Genomic DNA, 24,228 nt, shown 5'->3' with positions numbered 1-24,228 from the left:
ACAGGCCTCACTGACTTCCTCAGGGCCTTCCATGGAGTTTCCACCGATGCACCGGTAAAGCCTCCACAAAAGGCGCCGACGGCTTCGACACAAGCCTCGAGGCCGGAGCCCCGAGTGTGTTCGACGGCTGATGACTTCCTCAAAGGTAGAGCCTCGAGAGAGTCCCTCGACGGACATGGCGCCGATGGCATCAACGTCTTCTTAGAAGACCTCACAGGCTCCGAGGGTCTCGAGGGCGTCGAGGACCGGGACCTGGAGCGGGCATGGCTAGAGCGATCTACCTTGTCCGATCGGGACCTCGACGGCTCCCGATGATCGCGCCGACCACCCGAGCCCGAAGGCGTGCGGGCGGTGGCCCTAGCGTGTTCCTTGCCAGCTTCTCTTGAAGGCGCGACCAAAACAGAGCCCTGCGATTCGAAAATCACCATAATTTCCTTACGAAATGCGTACCATTCCGCGGATGAGGAATGCTTGGTAGGACAAGCTACCCGCCGTCTGGCGGAGTCCTCGGACGAGGACGGGGAAGGCGACAGCGCTTTTGCAAGTGCCTAAAAGAGGTAGAGGAATATCGGGAACCACTCTGGGACCGAGACCTCCTGGACTTACGCCGACGCGGAGAGTCACCCCTCAAATCGTCAGACGAAAGCCCAGCGGATTTCGACTTTCGGGGTTTGGAAACCCTACCTACAGATAGCTTCTTCCGCTCCCGCAAGGCCTTCGACGGCAAAGACTTGCAATCATCACAGTCATCGGTGGCGTGGTCCTAGCCAACGCACCAGAGGCAGACGTTGTGCGGGTCCATAAGCGACATCTTGGAACCGCAGTCCCGACACTTCTTGAGGCCCGACCGCGGGGTAGAAGAAGACGAAGTCATGATACTTCACAAACAACCAAGTTAAAAAAACCAATAGAAATCAGAAGAATCAAGGCGCGCCGAGATTACGGAGCGAACACGTTCGCGGTAAAAACGGAACAGAGGCTACGGGCGTTGTGCGTTCTACTTATAACATCCGGTGACGTCGGCTCGATGGAGGCCCTCGAGGACAGCGTATCGACCTCATTGACGCAGGACGCAGAACATTTTCCGAAACAGCACAGCCATGGTGATTACCTGTCATAGAAGTGGAATACGTCAGAGGAACCAATCCCCTCGAATCATATTTACTGGCATTTAAACAGAACAAGTTTGAAGAGATCCAGCCTTTGATGAGTAGGTACATTTCATTTAACTTTTCTTGGTCTACCGTATATAGTCCCCAGTGAGTTCCAGCGAGAGCTGGAAATCCTCTGCATAATTTGCAAAGAAAACCCCCAGTTTCTCCATTTTTCACACAGTGGCTGGCTATAAATGTTAAAAAGGGATAGGGATAGACAGGCCCCCTGTGGCACACCACACAAAATTGGTTCAGAGTCTGAGGAGACATCTCCCCAGTGGAATCTGGAATTACGACCACAGAGCAATTATTCCATCCAAGTCACGGCATCCTGTGGGAAACCACCGATGTCAGTCAACCTTTGCAACAGCCTTTTGTGGTCAAGGAGGTCGAAAGCTGCTGATAGATCTAATAAAATCAGCAGTCCCAAGCCACTCCTTTCCAAGGCTGAAAACACATGGTTTTGAAGATCAACATACTCTCGGTCCCATGGGCACGCCGAAAGTCGGACTGTTTATTATGGAGAAGGCCAATGACTTCTACACAGGATTGCATGTGTATGGTGGCCACTTTATCAATACCCTTAAGAAGAAAAGCACTATTGGTAATGGGCCTAAGGTTCGTGGGATCCTCGGGGTCTAGCCCTTGTTTTTTTTTTACGAGGGGAGTGGCCACCCGATCCTTAATGATCACAGGGATCAGACAATGTGCCAAGGAGGCATTTATAGATCTACGCAGAAATGGAGCAAATAAATCATAATGCTCAAGAATTAATTTTGAAGTTAGCAGATCTCCAGAACAACTCGTTGGATGCATATCTTTCAGTATTTTGACGATGTTGTTTTCTGTGACCTCGGAGAAACGAAACAGTGGGGGATTTTTTGTTGCTTGTCTCTTTCCTCCGATGTTTTCAAAGAGGTCCAAGACGTCTAGCTGGTGCAGATCTTTCTGTATTCTGGCCCGAGCTAATCTGATTTTATCTGCGAAAGCTTTTTGAAGCTTAACGCAGTCGTCTTTGTCCGGGTTTATGGTTTGGTTTAGGGCATTTGGTTTTTCCAAAGTTTTAAACAACCTGAAAAGCTCTTTAGTTTCATTACTTGCTTTAGTAATTTGTTCATAATAGTAATTTTGCTTTGCCTCCTGTATCTTGAATTTATATTCTCTCCCCCTTAGTTTCCAATCCTCCATATTCTTCAGTACTTTATCTTTGTTCCAATTATGTTCGGCCTGTCTTTTCTTTTGTTTAAGCAAGGGGAGTTCCGAAGTAAAGCACTTCTGGTGTTTAGGGCATTCCCTGACACTTCTATGTTTAATTGGAGCAAACCTGTTTAACAATAGTTCAATGTGCATATTATAACCCTTTACTTAAGAGTTAGGGGAGTCTTTGTCCATTGTAGTTATTCAAACATTTGGCTAGGTCGGCGGTTTTATTGCTTGATAGTTTCTTCCTAGAACTTTACCTGGTACCTCATGGTTGTGGGAAAGAGGTTTTGGGAGTTCCATCGACCATGCGAGGAAGAAGTGATCGGTCCACACAAAAGGAGTGGTGGTCACATCTGTCAAGCGGATGTTACCACTTGCCAGCCAAACTTGTTGTTTCCCTTAATGTTCGAGGGAGGAGAATTGTGTACAAATAGGTTCATATTAATCAATGAGCGTTCCAAATCCACGGCTCTCCTGTCTCTAGGATCTCCTTTCCATAGATTTAAATCAACCAAGAGAATTATAGAGCAGTACATTTTCTGCAAGGGGGATAAAACATTAATAATATTTTCATTGAAAAGGGGCATTTCCCCAGGTGGTCTATAAAGCGGTATGAGTGAGACCTCCATCCCCTGTCCTTCCAAGGTAATCTATACTGGGAACAACCAGGCGTGGGGAGATCTTCCCTATCAGGGTGAGGACCGGCAATGTAGCCGGGGGAAGAGGCACCTGATTTTGAATGTTAGAGGCAGATGCAACTTTCAAAAGGGGATTAGAGGTCTATGTTCAAGACACAGTGCTACAGCCTCTTGTTTAGCCTGACAGAGTTTTCTCCAGACATCAGTTGGTCTCTAGGCAGAGTATCAGGAGTCACAACTGAGTCCATGGGCGGGGCTGCGTTGCGTACTATCGTGGACTAGCGTAGACTAGGTTGCCCCCGATGCGCCGATGCGTCCCTTTGACTTCCCCCAGGTCGAGAGACCCTGGTATTCCTTATTTGGGCATGCAGCCTCCCGCGAAAACTGGATCTTTTGCGGGCTCCTGCATGTCACGTGTGCTAGTACCCAGGAAGAAGGTTGGGACTGTCTGTCCCAATACACACTACTGATGCCAGCATGTCTGGTAGGCCTGAATGACTGGAACCACGGAGAACCACAGAGGGCCACGATTGGCCCACGCCGGGCGTGCATTTAAGAGAGCAGATCTTCCATCGGTTCTCTGAGACTTGGGCACAAAACAAATCTTGGATAAGAGAAGGGGCTCTGCATCCATTCCAGGTCGATCACCTGAAGTTCACACCGAACTACAGCAGGAGCCAAGTATCCTGAATGGAAGAGGAGACTCATCGAACCACCAGAGACGCACTGGAAGGTTTGGCACCCTGACCCCACTGTTGTCCATCTGGATCCCTACTTTTGTATCATACCAAGAAGGCCTGCAAGGGCGCTTCGACCCTTTGGAGTAGTGGGACCAACTACTCTCTACACCTCCTGCTTACCCTCGCAAAGAGCCTTTTCGGAAGTGTTCCTGTATCCTCCAGTAAACTGACCAGCTCGAACCCGGGTATTGCACATGCGTGAAACCTGAAGGTGTCTCACCCATCAGTACCCGGCGATCGGTTGTCCAGGTGGCCAGGACACGGTCATCACTATTGGATCCAGTTCCTTGGGGTGGACCACTGTGGGAGGATCACCTGAATGGGGGGTCCTCGGGAGTGGAAGTGGGACACCAACGGGTGAGACGCAGTACCCCCTTCCCTATAACACCTTTTCCCCATCCTACCGGGTAGGATATTTAGGAACTCAACCCCCGCCCCCTTCCCGACATGGATACTTTGTCACGTACAACTCACTATGAGCGACAACAGGACTACCCGCCCTTTCTCGACAGTATTCTTCCAGATTTTCCTAAACTTACTAGTGAAAACTACAATCCTCATAATTCCTCCCCTCTGATCTTTACTAAAGTCACTGAGACAAGCAAGATTTGTGGGCAGCCATTGGTGACGTTTACTCGTGTAGTCCAAGGCACCAACCTTGAGATCAAGGGTAGCTGTGTTCACCACCAGAACTAATTTTCACGGTCTGCCTAACCTATACTTGGAAAAGTGCCTGCTGGAAATGTACTTTGTTCATTTGCTTTGTTTAGCAGACCAACCTACAGTACAATTTCAAGTTTTTCTAACTTTGTGGGACTCTAGTTCCTTTAAAGAATTCACAACTACAAATATCAGTAGGATTTCTTGTTCCCCGTGATTAGCCAAGCATGCACACTCAAACAGATGGCAATGGATAATGCGCTCGCTGGCCATAGGCTCGGGCTTGCTGGTGATGGAGAGTGTGACAATCCAAGTTTTTCTGCAAAATACTGCACTTACCACTTCCAAGAGATGGACACCAAAATAATAGTGAGTTCAGTCATCGGTCAGGTATCTGAATGCACATCATCTTTTGCTATGGAAAAATATGGTTTCATTAAATCCAGAGGATATGCAAATAGACTGTGTTGGGGAGAATTATCAGAAATGTGCTAATTCCTCTCTACCTTAGAGACCCCCAGCAACTTCGCTGTATTTTGAGGACTTGAATTTTTAACCTGGAGAGATTGAGACCCTTTTTCTCACTCTCTCGTGTATTTTAATGTGATTTTGAACACCGTTTTTATCTTGGTTGTGGAATCTGACAAACTCCAAAGGCATAATCTTTTACATTGTGTCACACAGCACCTTCAGTGCAGTGGCACAGGGAAGTCTTTCAGATTTCCCCAGGTTTAAATACCTTCTAGTGGAAAAACTACTCTTTCCAAGAGCAGTGAAGTGAAAGTGACTTTGCTTACACTTGTAACTTTATAGACCCAGCACACACTATCTTACAATAGGGTGCTCGAGGGGTTTACTTAGTATCCCCTTTGTCTAGCTTCTCATGTAACAATTTTATGTTACCCTTTCCTCGACGATGAATGGCTGGTGGCAGTGGTTTACTTTTAACTACTGTGGTGTGCATTTACCGCGAGCTGCGTTCGCAGCTGCAGTAAAGCACCCAAGGCTGCCATTTTTGCCAAAATAGCCCCAGTCATCTTTTTTCGCCATTCCTTTGCGGAAAGGTCCTTCTTGAGAATTACTCTGCACGTAAAACCAGGTTTGGTCCATTTGTTCATTTTGCCTTTGGTGGGATTCATGAGTGAAGCCCGCCTCTGGCTCCAGGGTATCTGGTGGGGGCAGGAATGAGGGAGATGCCCAAAACTCCCTGTGCTTAGTCTCCTAGGAGAGAGGAATGCAATCTTAGGTGATTGGCCGGCCGGCTGGCTGGCCGGCAAGGACAGCCACCCTGCTGGGTGACTGACAGGTAGGCTGCAATGAATGGGAGAAACCTACATAAAAGGTGAGGCTTTTTGGCTTGGAAAGCAGAGTCGACCACTGGACGAAGGAATCCGGAGAAGAACATGAAGAGGATGCCTGCTGCAACTCCTGGACTGTTGGTTTGCCCGGTGAAGCCCTGCTGCAGTGCTGAAACTCCAATTTCGTTTCGACTAGAGAAGCCCTGCAAGGACAACTTCTCCCCTTGAGTTGGTGGGACCAATCAACTCCAAAGTAAGCCACCTGGACATCCGCATGGAGCTGGTTGAAATTCCACTGCAGTTGCTGCTGGAACCGAATAGTTAGGGAGAGGAACACCAGATTGTGTGTGTTGCTTTTACGCTAGCCCAGAGCTCCAGGAAGATACTTTGGACTCCCAGGAAGCAGGACTGACCAAGCCTGAGCCACTGAGTGCTGGACCCCAGATGCAAGGAAAGCCCATCTTGACAGCCAGGAACCGTGGGGTTGCTATTTGCGGTAGACACGAGGAGCTGGAACACCGAAGTGCCACTTGTTTGAAGATTGCAGGTTGAGATCGGTGGCCGTCCCATTGCAGTGCAGGAGTCCCCAGAAGTCCTCCCTCATGTCCCCATGACTGAGTCCCAGGAACACAAGGATATGCAGAGCTGCAGAGAACACAAAGCAATCTGCAGCCCTTTTTCTTCAACCTAAAGTTACTGTTCAGTCTAGGAGAACTTATCTCTTGTCCTGTAACCACACTTGTCCTCGTTGGAGACTTTTTCTGGTTGCAGCTGTAGTGTTGCTGCCAGCTTCTTTACCTCACAAGCCTAATCAGCTTGTGGCTCCACTATGATTTACTCTTATTCTACAGAGACTTCTAAAACATTGTGCAAGACTTTTACTTACCTGCAAGAAGTGCATCGGCTCACCTTGACTTGTGCTAACTTAACATTGGCTGGCCTGGCTCCCTGAATGACTCTTCTCTCCTCTGCTTAGGCGTTGTGTCTTCCATCCAGGAAAGGGCTAACTGACATTTCATTGGGGGATTATTTTGAAAGTACTTACCTGCTTAGGAATAATTGTGTGAATACTTGTCTGAAACCTCTTTTCTTTTACACTCCTCTGTAGAGTTTTCTAAATGCAACAGTGATGTGTTAATGTCCCCAGCACCCTAACTATTGAAGTCACCTGAGGGTGTAGGTAATGTCTGTAGGCCATCCCAAAAGGGTACTTACTGATTTAGAGTGTGTATTTTGGAGTGTATTTGTGTGTTACTATTATATTGCCTCCCTTCTGCAGAAGGCTTACTCTAACTGACTGGTAAATACATTAATAATTGTTTAATCAAGAAACCTTGTGTGTAAGAGTTTATTTGAATACTTGTCACTGTGAATCTCTGTGTAACTCCTCTACAGCTCACATTGACCCCCTCTTGAGATCAGCCTGGCTGCTCAACACGCTACCAACCTGTGTAGTACAGACCAATACCAAAGGTTGGGTTCCTTTTGCCAGGAGGTCAGGGTTGTTGTAGTGCACCCAAAGGGCACTGCATGCAATGTTGCCTAACAGACCGGATAACCACTGACAAGTACGTTTAAAAAAACCAAGGCCATGCAAGTGCAGTTCCTAGAAAACAATTACAGCTGCTGGAAAAAAGGCTACAGAAAACATTTTGAATTGTTCACAGTCTATCCGCAACAATCTCTGGTGGAGTTCAAAAACCTGTGATGGATCTGTAGATATTCTGCTTGAAAAATAGGACTCATTGATGCACCATTGTTCTAACATACACTCTTGGAAAGAAAACGCACAAATGTGCACATGGATAATTGAGCAAGGAGAAGGAGCGTAAGAAAAGGTGGTTGGTTCCAGGCTCCCCTCCCCGCACAACACTTGAGAAGATTGTGTACGACAAAACACTTTCAAGATACATGAAGGGACTTTCCGAGTTCTGCCACACTGGAGATTTGGAGGTGTTCCATTATATGCGTCTACAGTACAGGCCTAAAAGGTGAAACCAAAAAAGTGATGCGTGGAAGATTTTTGAATTAATCTGAATCACTGGTGTTGCTCTGGGCAACCTTCCACACCACCGTTTTTTAGCCTGTCTGTGCCATATGCAAATCAGTCAGGTACTGCCACCAATGGGAGCAGCCCTGCCCGAACTGCTAGGCCAGGTCCCCTCTGCACGGAAACACAAGCAACCCCAGACATGTTTCGGCCTTGTTGGGCATCCTCAGTGAGGTGCAGCTTGGTTGTCTATGGCGCAGCGAGCAAGGGACCCAAGTCTGGCCATACCCTCTCTCACATAGGGAAACAAACTGAAACCAAGGGTTACATTTTGGCATAGATGGTATGGCGGCCAGAACAAAACTGGCTCTACTTGCACACAACAAGAAAGTTGGAAGGGAACAAGCAAAAACTGAATTATTTTTTGGTATGCCTCGTTACAAAAAGGAGTTTACCAAAAGAAGCAAACAGTGGGTGGCAAAACCAATCTTCCAGCAGATGGATTTTCAATTTGTGAAAGATCTGACATTGAATGCACTGGCCATGCAAATGCAAGGAATTGATCCATATTTTGTTTCGAGGTCCCAGTCTATGCCACGAAACATTGCAAAAGAGGTTTGCCCTCCCAAACTTGAACTTGTTGAAAGGTTGACTTCAAGATTCAAATGATGTGTGGCTCTCTTCACAATGTTTAACAAAGCCGGTTTCAAGCTTTTGTACAGTGTTTGAAAGCTGTTTTCATTGTACACTAAATGGAATAGTATGTCACTTGAGATGTAATTGTTACATAATGTATGTTTAATTACTGTTTGTGTAGTAATGCCACTAAATAGGCCTACATATTTCTATTTTTCTTTAATTTGTTGCATTTATTACCAACAATATAATTGTTTTATATTACAACAATAAATGTCAGTTTGATTATTTCAAGTATGTGATTCAAATCAAATGTACAAGAGACTGGTGAACGTAAAACCAACAGTTACCAAGAGCTACTATTGGCTCCCCATGCCAACTAATGTAACGCTATAAACTAGCTCCTTGTTCTCTCACTGCATGTAATTCCTGCTTATCCAATCCTAATTCCGAGCCCCGTTTGTAATAAACTCGCAATAGTTGAAGAATCTAAGCAGCAAAGTGGAGCAGCAGACATACAGAAACTCAACGTCTCCAGAACTCTGGCCTTCTCCAGGCTGGACTACTGCAACAGCCTCTTCCTCAATCTGCCTAAATCCTCCTTTCGCCCCTTCAAGTATTCCAGACTGCAAGACTTATCCTTGGCCTCAAGCCCAGGGACTGCATCTCTCAAGCCCAGAAATATCTCCACTGGCTCCCAGTGGCTGTGAGGATCAAGTTCAAAACCCTCAGCATCATCCACAAGGCTTTCTGGAGCCAGCGACCCCACTACATCCAACACTTTCCCTAAATACCACTCTCTTAGAGACCTTTCGGTCATCTAGCTGCAATTCTCTGCAGATCAAACGCTATTCCAAGCAGAGTGTGGGGTAGAACTCTTTCCTCAACAGGAGCATCCCTCTGTAATGGCCTCCCTGCCCCTCTCAAGCTTCTTCCTGATCTCCTTAAGTTCTGGAAGATTCACAAGACCCAACTTTTCTCTTCTTCATTCCCACCCTGCCAATGCCCCTTATGTCACATTGACTGGCTGCATGGTGAGTCCCCCTACCAAACCTGGTCCACCCCCACCTTCGCACTTCGTATGTGACCCTCACTCCCTGTTTCCTCTGGCACTTGTCCACCTGGCCTCCCCTTAACACTTGTCTAGCACCATTGGCCCTCTTCTTCCCCACCTCCCCCCTACACTTGTATACCTCCTCTTGCCCCGCACCTCCCTCCCATCCTAGCATTTTCCCTTCTGCCCCAACCTACACCTAGCTCCCTCCACCTCTTGTTACTGCTCTTGCATGATCCGAATGACACAAGGCATAATAGGACCGTTATTGTTTTTTTCTTGTCTTGTGGCGCCTTGAAACAATATTTTTTTGTATAGATGCTTTACAAATAACCAAAAAATAAATTAAATAAATGAAGTCTAACCTTGCTGGAAAGTAGTCATCATTATAATTGGCTGAAGATAACAATAGGCTAACTGTTTATGTGCCACGGTGTTAGCCAACACTGAAATAACAAGCAAAGAAATATGTCCTGCCAATATGCACTATGCACATGCGCATGTGGCCTTTGCACATTTACATTTTACTGTGGAGGCCCAAATGTGGAGCACAGCCAGGCCCGTAAGCATCAATGCAGAAATCAATATGTTTGCTGGAATAGATATGCACAGAAGCCGATAATCCTTTCAAAACTGCACTCATTCTGGGCATGCTAGAATGTTGGTGATGTACATTTTTATTATTTTTGTGGCTCATTGCACGTGTTGCCCTTGCTGAAACAGGTCACCCAGCCTGGTGCAAAATCTCCCCTTCCCCATTCCTCCCTTTGCGGTCCGTCCGTGACGTCTCTATATATTAACACACCATTTTTGTATTCAAATTCTGTTTATTTCAGAAAACTGCCCCACACTATTAATTTGGCTTTTTTTCAGGCACTGCCCTAGTGAAGTAAAGTGAAATCAGAGCCTGTATGCTCCTCGCCTAGGGTCATCCTTGACAGACTACATAATACATTTTGCGGGACCAGGAGCATTGATTGAAAACATGATGCTAATTGTTGATACCACTAATGTTGTTGTATTGCAAAAAAAACATTTTCTTGGGGGGTATCAATCCATGGGTTTGTACAACATCGATTCCCACTATGGACATGTACTATATGCCAATAAACACAGACACAAAGCTTGTATTTTTATCAAAAATAGAGAATTATTATTATTCACATCAGAAATTTGAAAATGCAAAAACACAGGAACACACAAACATGAAATGATCCATTGCATGAACACAAAATCTAAATTAATCTAAAACGAAAACAAGGGAGAAAATACAAAGATCATTTGTCATACTCTAGGAATGTTGACCTTATATAGACAATGTGGATGGATCACACTTGAAAGGGAAGATAGTATAAATTGATAAATAGACAAGAACCAGTGTGGAAAAAATGTGAGTGATTCATTTAGTAGTCACATGAGATGCAAGAGAAAAGAAGGAAAAACAATACAGGTTATAGATACCCTACTAAATCAAAACAGTTACTTGCGATTAAATCAAAACAATACTCTTCTGTTGAGCAACTGTAATCTCAGGGTTACACTTTGGACATTTTCAAAAGTATAATTTCTATTTCAAAGTACAATGTTCAAAATCTTTGTCCAATTGTCCGTCTTCTAAACAGGAAGGCAGCTTGAAAACCAGTACATTTTCTGATGTGCGGTTTAAGGTCCTAACACTTTCATTCATAATGGCATATCAATGTTAATGCATCAATTTTTGAATCGGTAAACCCCCATTGGGTCTGGCTATACCAAGTGTGCTGTATGCTACATGATTAACGTTGTGACGGATGAATGTTTAATTTGATGCATAATATACATTGCACATGTTAATTGTAACATACATTGATAGTTCACATAAATAGGTACTGTTTATATACAATCATAAATTGGGTACTGAAATATATTTTTGTATTCACAATTTTACTTAGTTATATTATACCGATGTGTGCCTGACATGGGTACAATTTACCAGTCAATGGTTTCTTCAACTGTAATTGGACCGTAATCATCAACATATTTGTGATAACTATTATCTAGGACGATCACCTGACACCAATCTGTCCTTTTGCGGTTGCAGTGATAAGGAGCAACATGGCAGCCTAGAGGTTCTGAAAACGTGCGGATGTGAAAGTTTTGCATTTGAAATGTAAACCACTAATTTCTTCTCTGTAATGGAACTGTATGTGCATTGATCATAAATCGTGGATGGAAGATGACTTACTGTGAAGAATGCAAAGACTGGGATTAAGCGATCAATGATCAGAATTGGCATTATAAGATCACTGTTCACAGTTAAACACAAAATGAGAACCAATGCGATATTCGCGAACTATAACCTCTATTTGAAAAAGTTACCCATGTTTTCATGGACTTTATTACCACTTTTCAGCGTTATGTCAAAATTAAAAGTACTTGTTATGCCCCCGAATATTGCCGTTTTCTTCAAAATAAACAGTTTTTATCATTTTTGAGAAAAGAAACAAACGTTTTGAATCTTTTGTGGATGTTTATGTTCCTGGTTCTGTGTTAGATAACGTTACGACGTTGGTGATGACAGGGTACGTTTGGTTATGCGGCCCACTAACCTCATTAAAATAGGTGGAGCTCATAGTGAGCGTCTAGTCATGTCAGCTTTAGGGGCAGGTGATCTGAATTAGTACTGGAAGGGCACTTGAACTTAGGGCGATGGATCAACAGATAAGATTGGCACAAGATGGCGGTGCCTGACCCGTCATTTTTACATGTTAAAAGTGAGAACATATGGGGTAAGTTGTATTGGAATTATTTTTTAAGAACCATCGATTGGGCCAATAACATTTCTGACCGAACTACCCCTTTGAGTAATACAGACAATTTGATCAGCTCAAGTTAAGAAATCAAACATGAAATCAACTATTCGAATTTTGGGTTTCTTTAATCTGCTTTGAAAAGCTTTACATCATAATTTACATGTTAGCAAAAAAGGGCCATCGTTTTCATGCAACAAATGTTCTTCCCATTTTCCCAACGGTTTGCAATAGTTTTGACTTTTTGTTGAATACTGTTTAAGAGGTTAACTGTACCAAAGATTGATTTATGTGGTAAGAACTTTATGTTTAGTCCACATATTATGAGATGGATGGCCATGTATTTAAAATCTCAAACTTACAGCAGTCAAATAGATGAATTGGTTTTCCCATTCCCATATTAGTATGCCAGTACTTACTGTGGGTCTAGACTGGTGAGCTGGGACAGCAACAAGCTGTTGCTCTCAGTAATTGTTTGTTTTGTTGATGCAGCAGCTAAATGGCTCTCAAATGCCAAAATCTCCTGCTTCTCACGTTGTGAGATCTGAAGTTCACGATTAATGAGCTCAGTTCGTGTCTCTTCATCCGTTACGGTGCAAGGTGGGTATGAGAAATTACTGTGTGAAAAAATGAAACCCAATTACCCACTATCAGAAATGTGAAAGCTGAACAGCTTAAACAAGATAACTCACTATCAAAAAACATCACTACATAGGGTTTGCTGCCAACATCCATAACGCAACAGAGATTTTGAAAGAAGAAATGGCGAAGAAAATCAGAGTCAAATGATTAAAGAAAAACATTAACATTACACATCTATCAAACATATTTTCGACCTGCAGCATTTAGGTTGTTGACTTGGGTACAATAAACTGAGTTGCAGAGATTAAAACAGACCAAGAAAATCCACACATAACTTTGGGCACCAAGAGAAGAACAAGTTACTTCTTATCTTGTAACGTTCTTTCGATGGGATGTTCCTCCGACGTATTCCTTATCTTAGATATCTCTTTCCAGCTTTGCTGGCCTCGGAAAAATTTTCTCTAGAGGGCGCTGCGCGTCGACGTCCGCCGAGTCGATGTCCCTCGACAGCCGCCGTATCAACGTCGACGTCATCCTGCCTATAAAGGCTGCGCGCAGCGTCCGTTGCTCAGTTCCGTTTTGTAGCCCACAATGATTCTTTCTGGACTAGACTAATCACCCTGAAGGAGCATAAGCTGCAACAACAAGGGAATTAGTACTGCGGGGATGGATGGGAGGGTCGATAAGGAATACGTCGGAGGAACATCCCATCGAAAGAACGTTACAAGGTAAGAAGTAACTTGTTCTTCGAAGGGATAGTGTCCTCCGACTTATTCCTTATCTTAGATAGGCTCCCATAGCAGTATTCTGTTAATGGAGGAGGGAGTACTGACTTCGTGCTTCCTTTTATTGATGAATAGAGTGCAATACTGCCCTTCCAAACCTAGTCTCTTGACTGGAGGAGGAATCCAAGTTGTAAAACCGTGTAAAGGTATGGACGGACGACCATGTGGCAGCCGCACATATGTCTCTAACCGGCACTCCTCTTTTGAGGGCCGATGAAGCTGCGATACCTCTGGTCGAATGAGCCCTAAGATTTTGAGGGGGCTCTTTTCCTGCCAGTTTATAACATTCCAAAATGGCTAGAATGATCCATCTGGAAATGGTCTGCTTAGTTATCGGTAACCCCAGCTTGTGACCTGCGTAGCCTACAAACAGCTGGTCTGCTTGTCTTATCCTAGCCAGTCTACTGATGTAAAAACTTAAAGCCCTTCTTGGGTCCAGCCTGTGGAACCTCTCTTCCTCTTTCCCCGGATGAGGAGGAGGATAGAAAGATGGTAGGGTAATCTTCTGAGTGATATGGAATTCAGAAACCACCTTTGGGAGGAAATTAGGCTTCACTTGCAGGACAACTTTGTCTTTGTGAAAGATTGTATGACGGGGTTTACAAGAAAGAGCTTGTAACTTGGTCACCTTCTAGCAGATGTAAGTGCTATTAATAAAACAGTTTTAAGGGTAAGAAATCTTAATGAACAAGAATGTAGTGGTTCGAAAGGTGTGCCCATCAGGAAAGTTAGGACTAAGTTTAAATCCCATAGGGGAACCTGGAATGGTCTTGGGGGATAAACGTTAGTTAACCCCTTTAGAAACTGTATTACCAAGGGTAATTTGAAATAGGATGGTTCTTCCGCACTGCGCTTAAAGATGGATAGCGCTGCGAGATAGCCCTTAATGGTGCCAACTTGAAGACCTGAATTCAGTAAATAGAGTAGGAAGGACAAAACCATTGGTGTACCACATGAAAAGGGGTTGATATTCTTTTCTCTACACCAGCTGCAAAATTTGTTCCAACGGCAGCGGTATAAAGACTTTGTTGCTGCCCTCCTTGCCGAAAGCAACACCTCCATAACATTATCAGTGAGGTCCCAATCCTTGTACCTCAGCCTTTCAGAAGCCAAGCGTGAAGGTTGAGGGTTTTGATGTCTGGATGGAGAACCTGACCTCCCTTCTGTGAGAGTAGATTCTCTCTGAGTGAGAGTAGATTCTCTCTGAGTGGAAGTCCAATTGGAGGGCAGATGGACAAGTCTAGAAGGTCCGGGTACCACGTTCTCCTGGCCCAATCCGGGGCAATTAGGATCATGGTTTTCCGGAATCTTCTCAACCTCATGATCATTTGAGGAATGACAGGGACCGGTGGGAACGCGTACAGAAGTGGAAACTCCCAGTCCACTATGAACGCGTCTCCCAGAGCTCCTCTAGGGGGAAATTCCCTTGAACAGAACAGATCGCACTTCCTGTTGACACTGGTGGCGAACAGATCCACCTGAGGGGTTCCCCAAAGGGCGAAGATCTCTTGAAGGACTTCGAGCTAGTTCCCACTCGTGGGAGACTTTGCTCTGCCTGCTCAGAGCGTCCGCTGTCAAGTTTTTCTCTCCGGCTAGGTGAACTGCCGATAGAGAGATTCCTTCTTGGATTGCCCAAAACCAGAGCTGCATCGCCTCTCTGCACAGAGGTAGTGATCCTACGCCTCCTCCTTTGTTGAGGTAGTGCATGGCCACTGTGTTGTCCGTCATTATCAGGACATTTTTCCCCTGTACAGATGGCAGAAAAGCCTTCAGCGCTAGTCTGATTGCTCTCAGCACTAACAGGTTGATATGTAGTCTGGACTCCGATGGAGACCAACGACCGCTGATGGTCAAGTCGTTGGCATAGGCTCCCCACCCCGTGAGTAAGGCATCTGTGACTACTGTTATTTCCGGCCACGGTTGCCAAAACAGTTCTCCTTTCAAAATGTTCTCCTGACAGGCCCTCCTTTCAAAATGTTCTCCTGACAGGCCCACCACTGAAGGTCTCGAGCCACCTTGTCCGGAACCTGAAGGAGATCTGTCATTCTCCCTGAGAATTGCGACCACTGAATTCTTAGTGCCCACTGAAGAGATCTCATTCTCAGGGGAGCCACTGGCACAAGGAAGATGCAGGATGCCATGAGGCCTAGCAACCTCAAAAAGTCGAAGGCTGGGAGACGTTGGGCATTTTGAAACTTGGTGACCATCTGCAGAATATCTTGAGCCCTTACCTCTGGTGGCGAGGCTTTTCCCAGGGAAGTGTCCATGACCGCTCCAATGAACTGGAGTCTCTGTGATGGTATCATCTGTGACTTCTTTAAATTGAGGGAGAAGCACAGTTTGTGAAGCAAGTGGCAGACATAATCTAACTGGATCTGAGCTTGTTCCGGAGATACAGCTCTGATCAGCCAATCGTCCAGGTAGGGGTAGACGTGAATCCCTTCCCTCCTTAGACTTGCAGCCACTACCGACATTAGCTTGGTGAAGACCCTCGGGGCGGAAGTCAGCCCAAATGGCAGAACTCGAAATTGATAATGACAGCCGCCAATTGCGAACCTCAGGTATTTCCTGTGTTTGAGATGGATAGGCACATGGAAATAAGCGTCCTGAAGGTCCAGAGATACCAACCAGTCCTGGAACTGAAGGGCCTGAAGGATCTGAGAAAGAGTTACCATTTTGAATTTGTCTTTCCTGAGGAACTTGCTCAATTCTCTTAAGTCCAAGATAGGTCTCAGTCCTCTGTCCTTCTTCGGTATTAGGAAGTAGGGGGAGTACCAGCCCTTGTTCCTCTCCGCTACAGGTACCGGTTCTATGGCACCTTTCTCCAGCAGGTCTACAATTTCCTGCAAGAGGAGCGGATCTGGAACTTTCAAAGAGCTGTTCCCCGGTGGATGACTCTGAGGAATGCGTAGAAAAGGCAGGCAGTAACCTTGGGCAACTGTCTCCAATGCCCAAGCATCTGACGTAATAGCCTGCCATTCCGTCAGATGTTGAGTTAGCCTGCCCCCTACTGGTGTCTTGTGAGGAGAGTCCTCAGAGTGATTTAGAGGCGGCTGATGCAGATGCCGAGGGTAAAGAGGCACCTGCTGCTGCGGCTTTTGTATTTTTACAACGTCCACCTCGGGTGAATCTTTTTTGACCTCTTTGAACCGACTGTCCTCTGCCTTTTCCGAATGCAGAATAAAAGCGAAAGGACTTACCTCTCCAAGCGGTTCCTGTGGGCGATATGGCGTTTGGCGGATTGCAGCTCCCAGAGATTTTGCTGCTGCTTTGGATGTCTGTAACTTTTCTAAACTGTCATCCGCCTTCTTACCAAACAAAGAAGAGCCGTCAAAGGGCATATTTAAAGGTCTGGCTTGTACATCTGAAGCAAACCCAGACTTTCGCAACCACGCAAATCTGCGGGTTGTAGTACTTGCCGCCATGGCCCAACTGATACTGTCAGCAGAATCAATGCCAGTTTGAAGGGATTCGCACATTGCATCTTTACTATCCTTAATGATGTTTAGAAACGCTTCCCTTTCTTCTCCCTCTGGGAGGCAGTCAGCCGCTGATGAAGCACACTCCCAAATTGTGTGGCTGAACCTTGCGAGCGTACAAGTAGCGTTAATAGATTTCAACGCCATGCTACATTCAGAAAAGACTTTCTTAGCCATAGAGTTGTATCTTTTGTCATCCCTGTCCTGTGGAACAGTAGGGTATGCCGATCTACTGCCTGATGCAGTTGCTGCTTGAACCACAAGACTCTCTGGAGTTGGATGTTTAGACAAAAATTCAGGGTCAGTAGCAAATACCCTGTATTTGGCTGATAACTTCTTGTTAACCGCCGGGATAACCTCAGGAGTTTCCCAGTTAGCCAATATTTTTCTTTGTAATGCAGCGTGAAATGGAACCACAGGATCCTCCTGTGGGCTTTTAACTAAAATGTCTGTAAGGTCATCCTGTTGGAATGCAGGTGAAGGTGTAGACCAACCCATGAATTCTATAATCCTTGCCATTAAAATTCTGAAAGGGGTTTCGGCATGTTCTCCTGGGTCTGGTTTGGTAAATTCTATTTCTGGGGAAGTATCTAACCCACTTGCCTCATGTAAAGATTCTCGAAGGTCCTTTAACCTATTTTCCTCAGAGGTAAATTCCTCTGGTTCAGGTGTTGTAGTTCTCTGCAACCCAAAGGGTCTTTCTTGATCCGAATCATCCCCTTCTTCATAAATTGAAGACAAAGGTCTGAAATGATCAGACCTTGTAAATGGCTTAAATCCCATTTCCAGAGCAGAAAGGGCCAAATTTGTCATAATTGGTTGAGAAAACGTCGACGTCATTGACGCAGACGTTAAAGGCTACGAAAACACTGAAAAAGGCGTAGAGAAGATCGGAAGAGGCCTAGAAAAGCTCGAGAGGATCGGAATCCTACTCGAGGTTGTCGATGACATTCTCGAAGTCGTGTTAGAGGCCCTGGGTATGACCACTGGCTCTGAGGTAGTGACGGCCGTGGGTTTGTTCTTTTTCGGCGTCGACATCGAAGACAGCGTCGATTCAATCGACCTATGCGTCGATGAGCCCTTCGATAATGGCGTCGATGGCACAGTGCCTTTGCTCGAGGGTTTGTGACGCTCTCGAGTAGTTTCTTTCCCCGGGTGCAACGACCAACGGCGTTTTGATTTTTCAGGTCTTTCACCCAGGGTATCACCCTCAGTTGTCTTTGAGGGGGTCGAGGCTGCTTTCTCGAAGACGCTAAGCATCCTTTTACGGAATTCCTCCCACTCAGCCTGAGAGCTATGTTTAGTGGTGCAGGTGACTCTTTCCGGGGAAACCGAAGACGACGACGAGGAAGGGGATCTTCGACGTCTCTAACTCGAATGCTTGGATCTCGAAGAGTGGTGGGAACTGCTTCGAGACCTAGGAGTTTTAACTGTCTTACCTCTCTCAAGCTTCCCCTTACGCTCCTTCAAGGCTTTCGCCGTCATGGACATGCAGTTCTCGCACTCCGAACATTTGTGCTCCAATCCCAGGCACCACAAACAAATCCTGTGAGGATCTGTCAACGACATTTTCTTTCCACAGTCTCGACATTTTTTGAAGCCGGACCGTGGAGTCGTCGGTTCGGATGAGGAAGCCATTAAGTAAGAGTTGGTATTCTCGAGGAATAATGAAGAATATATCTGACTAACGAACTGTGCAACGCGATTACGAGGCCCACGAAGCGCGGAAAAATGGAACTGAGCAACAGACGCTGCGCGAGTCTACTTATACGCATGATGACGTCGGCGCCGATACGGAGGCTGTCGAGGGACATTGGCTCGAGGGACGTCGACGTGCAGCGCCCTCTACTGAAATTTTTTTGCCGAGGCCAGCAAGCTGGAGATGATCTATCAAGATAAGGAATACGTCAGAGGACACAATCCCTTCGAATATCATTTTGATGTAGCCTTTCATGCAGGAAGCCTCATACATCTAAGCGCTGTAACAATAGGTGTAACCATGACCCTATGTTTCATGGTACGCAATGTATTGACCTTGCAAAGGTGAAGGTACAAGTTTGTCTGCCAGGATTGAGATCTTTGTCCTACAAGCTGAACCGATATGTTTGAGGCAAGATATCAACTTGCTGAGCTATCTTACTTGAAAATGGAATACAAGCGGGCAGTAGCCAGTATATCTCTGCGAGGAGGAAGAGTTTTCCATTGTGTTTTGGAGAGCGATTTGGGCCCCATGAATTGCACAAACTATGATTTACAACAAGGGAACACCTGTGACGTTGTTGCGCTTTGACACACACAGCAGAGCATACTGTCAGATTATAAAAAACACGAGGAATAAGCGCACCAAGGTCTTTAAAGCAGATACAGAGTCAGTGGTAACGCAGGTAGAAAACAGCTTGAGATTTAGAATGCACTGTTAGTATAGCTAAACCTGCATGTCTGCCAAGAAAGCAGTGTGAAAAAATGTATGAAGAGCACCACCCACCACTTATAGCACCTAGCACTGTAAGGCCAACAAAACATTCACATTTGTGCTTAATTTTTATGAAGGGACATAGGTTGAGGAAATAATGAAGGATAAAACTTTAACAATGCAGTTTTGTTTAAAGATGTAAAACGTATTTCCTCCGTAAAATTAAATGACTGAAAATGAAGCACACTACAACCCAGTGGAAAATATAGAGCAAACTAAAATCCATACACCATCTTACTCTTTCCTTATCGGTAATACCAAAGACCTTTACAGTTAGGGGTAAGCCTAATAAAGTGTAAAACAAACATTAAAAATGTATAATGTGGTTTAAATGAATCTCTCTTTATACCAGATCATACTTTACGCAGTCACTGCGAGCTAGCGAGATCAGGATGTGTTGAGTTTGTTCACTTAAGGGTAGAACATCCCCAAGAAACTCAGTTGGGAGCAATTTTAGCAAAGATTTTCTTTTGGCTAACTTTCCCTACATAGCTTCTTATGCAATCACATTCTTTTTGCTCTGTTTTTATGCCTTCAGCCTCACTTCCCTTTTGCGCATTGTTATGGGGAAACTGATCAGTCCTTCAAACTATCAGTACTGGGAAACTAGGCTTCCCTTTTTAATTCTTGTACTTTTTAACCTTACACACAGCACCTTGCAGAGCAATGGGTATACTTGTGCATCACCCTAGCTTTTTACCCATGGGATTTTTGGTTATTTTTATATATGCCTAGAGACAAGCTGGTACAGCAGTTACGTTTTTACTGTATTTGCATTATTTTTGGTGTGCACATTTGCTTGTAAGAAGTCTGGCTACTAAACGTGGCTTGTGCCCCAAAATGGCAGTGCCACTAGATGTTTGCTTGTTTTTAGGCCATATTGTAGTTTGGCCTTCTTCCTGCCTTCTCAGTTTAGGAAAGTGATTACAAGGTCATGCTCTTGCCCGGCAAAGCTGCTGCTTTCACGGCCTACTGATGCCTTTGTGTGTGTGGCCCAGGAAGGGGGTGGGTCTGTCTAGTCCCAGTCCACATCCTTGGTGTCAGAGAATCTAGGTGTGGGGAAAATGTGAAACCAGTAGTTGTCCCTGATTGAACAACTACTGCAGGCTGGAGGATGTTGAATGGTGCAGTTTCTTACCATCGGTGGGCCTGGACTTGTTTCCAGCTCGGATTTTGGATAAGAAGAGTATCTCTGCAGCCATTTCTTCAGATCATCGTTGGAGCCAAGAATCCTTTGAAGAAGAGCAGCCTGCTGAAGATGCAAAGATGACTCCTGAAGTGGCCCAGCATTCTTACGAGAAGCCAGCACAGAGAAGCCCTGCTCCTCCTCCTGATCGCTGAAGGGCGTGAGTAGTGCTTGAGCCCTTGGAATAGTGGGACCAACTAGCCTCAATGCCTATTTGAGGGTCCAGCCCTTGAGAGCCTTTCAGGAGTGACCAGTCCTCTTGTGGGCTACCTCGCCAGAAGAGACGCCGTTCCACCTTCAGTCCAGAACTTCAGTGGTCACCAGCTTATGCCATTAGTAAACTTCTCTCCAAATTTCAGCTTTCCACCTTCAAAGGAAGCTGTCCTGGAGCAGTGGTTGTGACTGCGACTGGAAAGATGCCTGTCATCGCATGCATGCAGAGATTGTGCTGGAACTAGCCTTCCTCCAGCGTGTGAAGTGTCCAAAAGAGTTCTGCATCAGTGGATGCTGAATTTCGTCTCCGAAATGGATTGCGTCTTGCTTTTTCATTCAAACAGCAGAAAGCTTGAACCTGCAACTCGTGGGCACCTCTAACTGGAACAAATGGCAGAAGATAGCGCCCCCAGTGACCCCCAGACGATCCACAAAATCATCTGGGAAAAACAGAGTCAGGGTGTAAGTAAATGCAGTGTGCCTGCCCCCCTTCCCCACCCTACAATGCCCACCTCCTCCATAGGATAACATTGGGAACAAGGCCATTTGTCTCCTCATTCCATTCAACTCACCTTTTGGTTGCCGAACCTGGGTTGAGTATCCTGCCCCTAAATTAGCCTTGGTTCTGGAAGAAACAAAAACACATACTTACCTCTGGCAAAAATTGTTGTATAAGTTTTAAATCATCACCAACACAAGCCTACTGAAACCTACATACAGAGGCTTCATACTGGTGAGAAACATTGTGACTGCTGTGTTTTTCGGGAACAAGGCCCCATTCATATTACTTCTTAAGTAGGTTATTGTCTTGTGGTCGGATTTCATCATTGACTGCATCTAAAATAGTTACAGGCTTTGCTGATTAAGTTATTTGACGTCCATTTGAACCTATGGTGACTGTATATATTTGTATCAGAGTGTGTTATGCAATAATACTACCTGTTAGATTCATTGTGCAGGTTTTTCACAAGGCCTATAAATGTTGAATTTTTATAACTGACTGTCTAAATGTAATGACTGTGTGCGCTACTGTGTGAACTCACTCAGGGCCCCTTATCACACACCCAGTATCTTGAGAATAAGCCTTGACTGCTCTGCATGGATATCTTGATTGGATTTTGGCTAACCTCTCAGAGTCTCCCGTTCACCATAAGGAACACGTTACTTACCTGTAATGCCTGTTCTCCAGCATTGGTATCTTTCATGGGTTCACATGCTCATGAACATTCCCAGTCGACCGGCTGGGAATCCTTGAAAATATTAAAGCAGTTCAGCTTTAAAAGCATACAAAACGGGAGGCGTGGCTTGGAGCGACGATGGAAAGGTCGCCTCCCTGAGAGCCTTTGCGGGATCCCGAGCCTTAATAGCTATCTTGAAGGGTTAAAATGAGCCCCTGACTCCCCTATGCGGTGGCTCTGACGGCGGTACCCCATGAGCACAATCTAAGCCGCCTCTCCTGCAAAATCAGAACCGGCAAGCTGACCAAAACCCCCGTTATGCTGCTCCGGAGGGCAACCTAGGCCCCAGACCAGATGGCGGCACCCATTGGGGAACGGGTGGCAAGACGTCCCAGGTGAAGCTGAAGGAGAATCCAGCCCCGAAGACCGGCGTGACACCCCATCCTCCCCCCCCGGAGGGTGCCCCTAACCCTTCCATATCCTAAGAGCTGCAGAAGCGGACAAGCTGGGAGCAGACAGCGAGGGAGACAGCAGCCGGCTTCGCTGAATTCCCACAGCGGCCCTGGAACAGAGTGCACCGACACTGAGGGGAGCCGGAGGCGGGGGAGTAGAACCTGCAAACAACTGTGAGTGCCACCCCCTCGCCCCTGCTCCCACATAAGCACCATCCCCCACGCCTGCGGTTTCGGAGCGGACTCTCCGGGTCCCCGCAGCATGGGGGGCAATAGAAGCACGGAGGGAGGAGGACTGTTAAAAACAACAGCCCAGCTCGAAGTTGCAGCCTGCAGCCCCGCTGCATGAAAAGCTGAGCAAGGCACAGCGGCCCGCAAGGAGCCGTCTCACCAGGTTAGACAAACAACAACTCCCCTGCTCCAGCATGACACCTGAAACGCCAAAGCCAATGGGCCCTGCAGCTGCCGCCTCGCTGATCCATAAGTGAGGGGCTGGCCAGACACCAGCCCCATCTCCAGCACCTTGAGGGGAACCGGCAACAGCAGGCAACAGCCAGCAACAGCTCCGCATGCTCCCAATCACAATGCCTGCCACATCAGGATGCAAAGGACCCTACACCCTCCACCTTCCAGGTGGACTCCGGACCTATTTCTAGCTCCCAAGGAGGGAACGGCACACTGAAATACCCTGCACCAACTCCTCAGCCTCTCTGCTCCCAAGCAGGACTCGAGTAGCTCCCAGAAGCCAAGAGAAGGACGGCCGGCTACAAGCCACACACTGGCCCTGATCCCAGCACGCTCTGAGGTAGGAGGTGGTCAGCCATATGCCTCCAACATCCCGCAGACAGGCTGGGAGGTACCAGATAGCTAGGAGGGTCTGAGAAGCAACTACCTTAACAAGGACCTCCTCCCCCTACTGTGTGGTTAGCGAGGCAACCTCCAGGCCAAGTCGCCATAGCGCTGCGAAAAGGCCACAGTATACCATGAGGCGAAGAAAGGAACTAGACGTGGGACTGGACTCCCTGAGAACTACAGCGACACAAGCAGGAGAGTTACTCTCACCCCGACCCCACCAGGAGAAAATGTCAAAACACCACAAGCCCCAAAAAACAACAGACTTAGCCACCAAGTTACTTGCGCAGGAAAGGAGTAAAAAACAGGACTCTGGAAGCTCTAGATCACTCTCCCCAGAGAGGCCCGCAGGCCCATGGGCCACTAAGGATGACATCCAGTGCCTCTTAACAGACATCAAATTCGAATTCCGGCACTGCATGGCGGAGATCAAAAACAAGGTGAACGGCGTAGATAATCGGTTGGGAGAAGTAGAACACAGAGTCAGCAAAACTGAAGACTACACCCTAGACCACGCGGCCCAGCTAGCTGACCTAAGAAAAACTCCAGACCCTGGAAGGAAAACACAAAGCGGCACGCAAGCAGGAGGATCTAGAAAACAGGGCTAACAGAAACAATGTGCGGATTAGAGGGGTTCCAACCACAATATCGGACCAAGCCCTACAACCTTCGTGAGCAACTTCTTTCAGACCCTCCTCCCAGACTGTGACAAAGCAATGCTGTTGCTGGACCGGACCCACAGGCTGCAGAGCTGCAAAAAGAGCGCTTTAACAGAGCAGCCAGACGTCACCACCTGGGTCAATTTTTTCTCAACAAGAAATAATGGCGGCCAGCCGAGCACAAGAAGAGCTGATGTTTCAAGGGAC

General features: G+C 46.2%; 1 protein-coding gene across 1 annotated transcript in view; it reads right to left on the bottom strand.

Moving 5' to 3' along the window:
* Positions 1-24,228, bottom strand: part of INTS1 (integrator complex subunit 1) — a 2,112,141-nt gene that overhangs the window by 1,103,945 nt on the left and 983,968 nt on the right. The window contains exon 19 of the mRNA XM_069647642.1: positions 12,582-12,779. Within this exon, the coding sequence (XP_069503743.1) occupies positions 12,582-12,779 (198 nt within the window). The remainder of the gene's footprint in view (positions 1-12,581; positions 12,780-24,228) is intronic.

The sequence above is a fragment of the Ambystoma mexicanum genome, chromosome 2q, assembly GCF_040938575.1.
Source record: "Ambystoma mexicanum isolate Mex_15411 chromosome 2q, UKY_AmexF1_1, whole genome shotgun sequence".
NCBI classification, from domain to species: domain Eukaryota; kingdom Metazoa; phylum Chordata; class Amphibia; order Caudata; family Ambystomatidae; genus Ambystoma; species Ambystoma mexicanum.
This window is presented reverse-complemented; position numbering and strand designations above follow the sequence as displayed.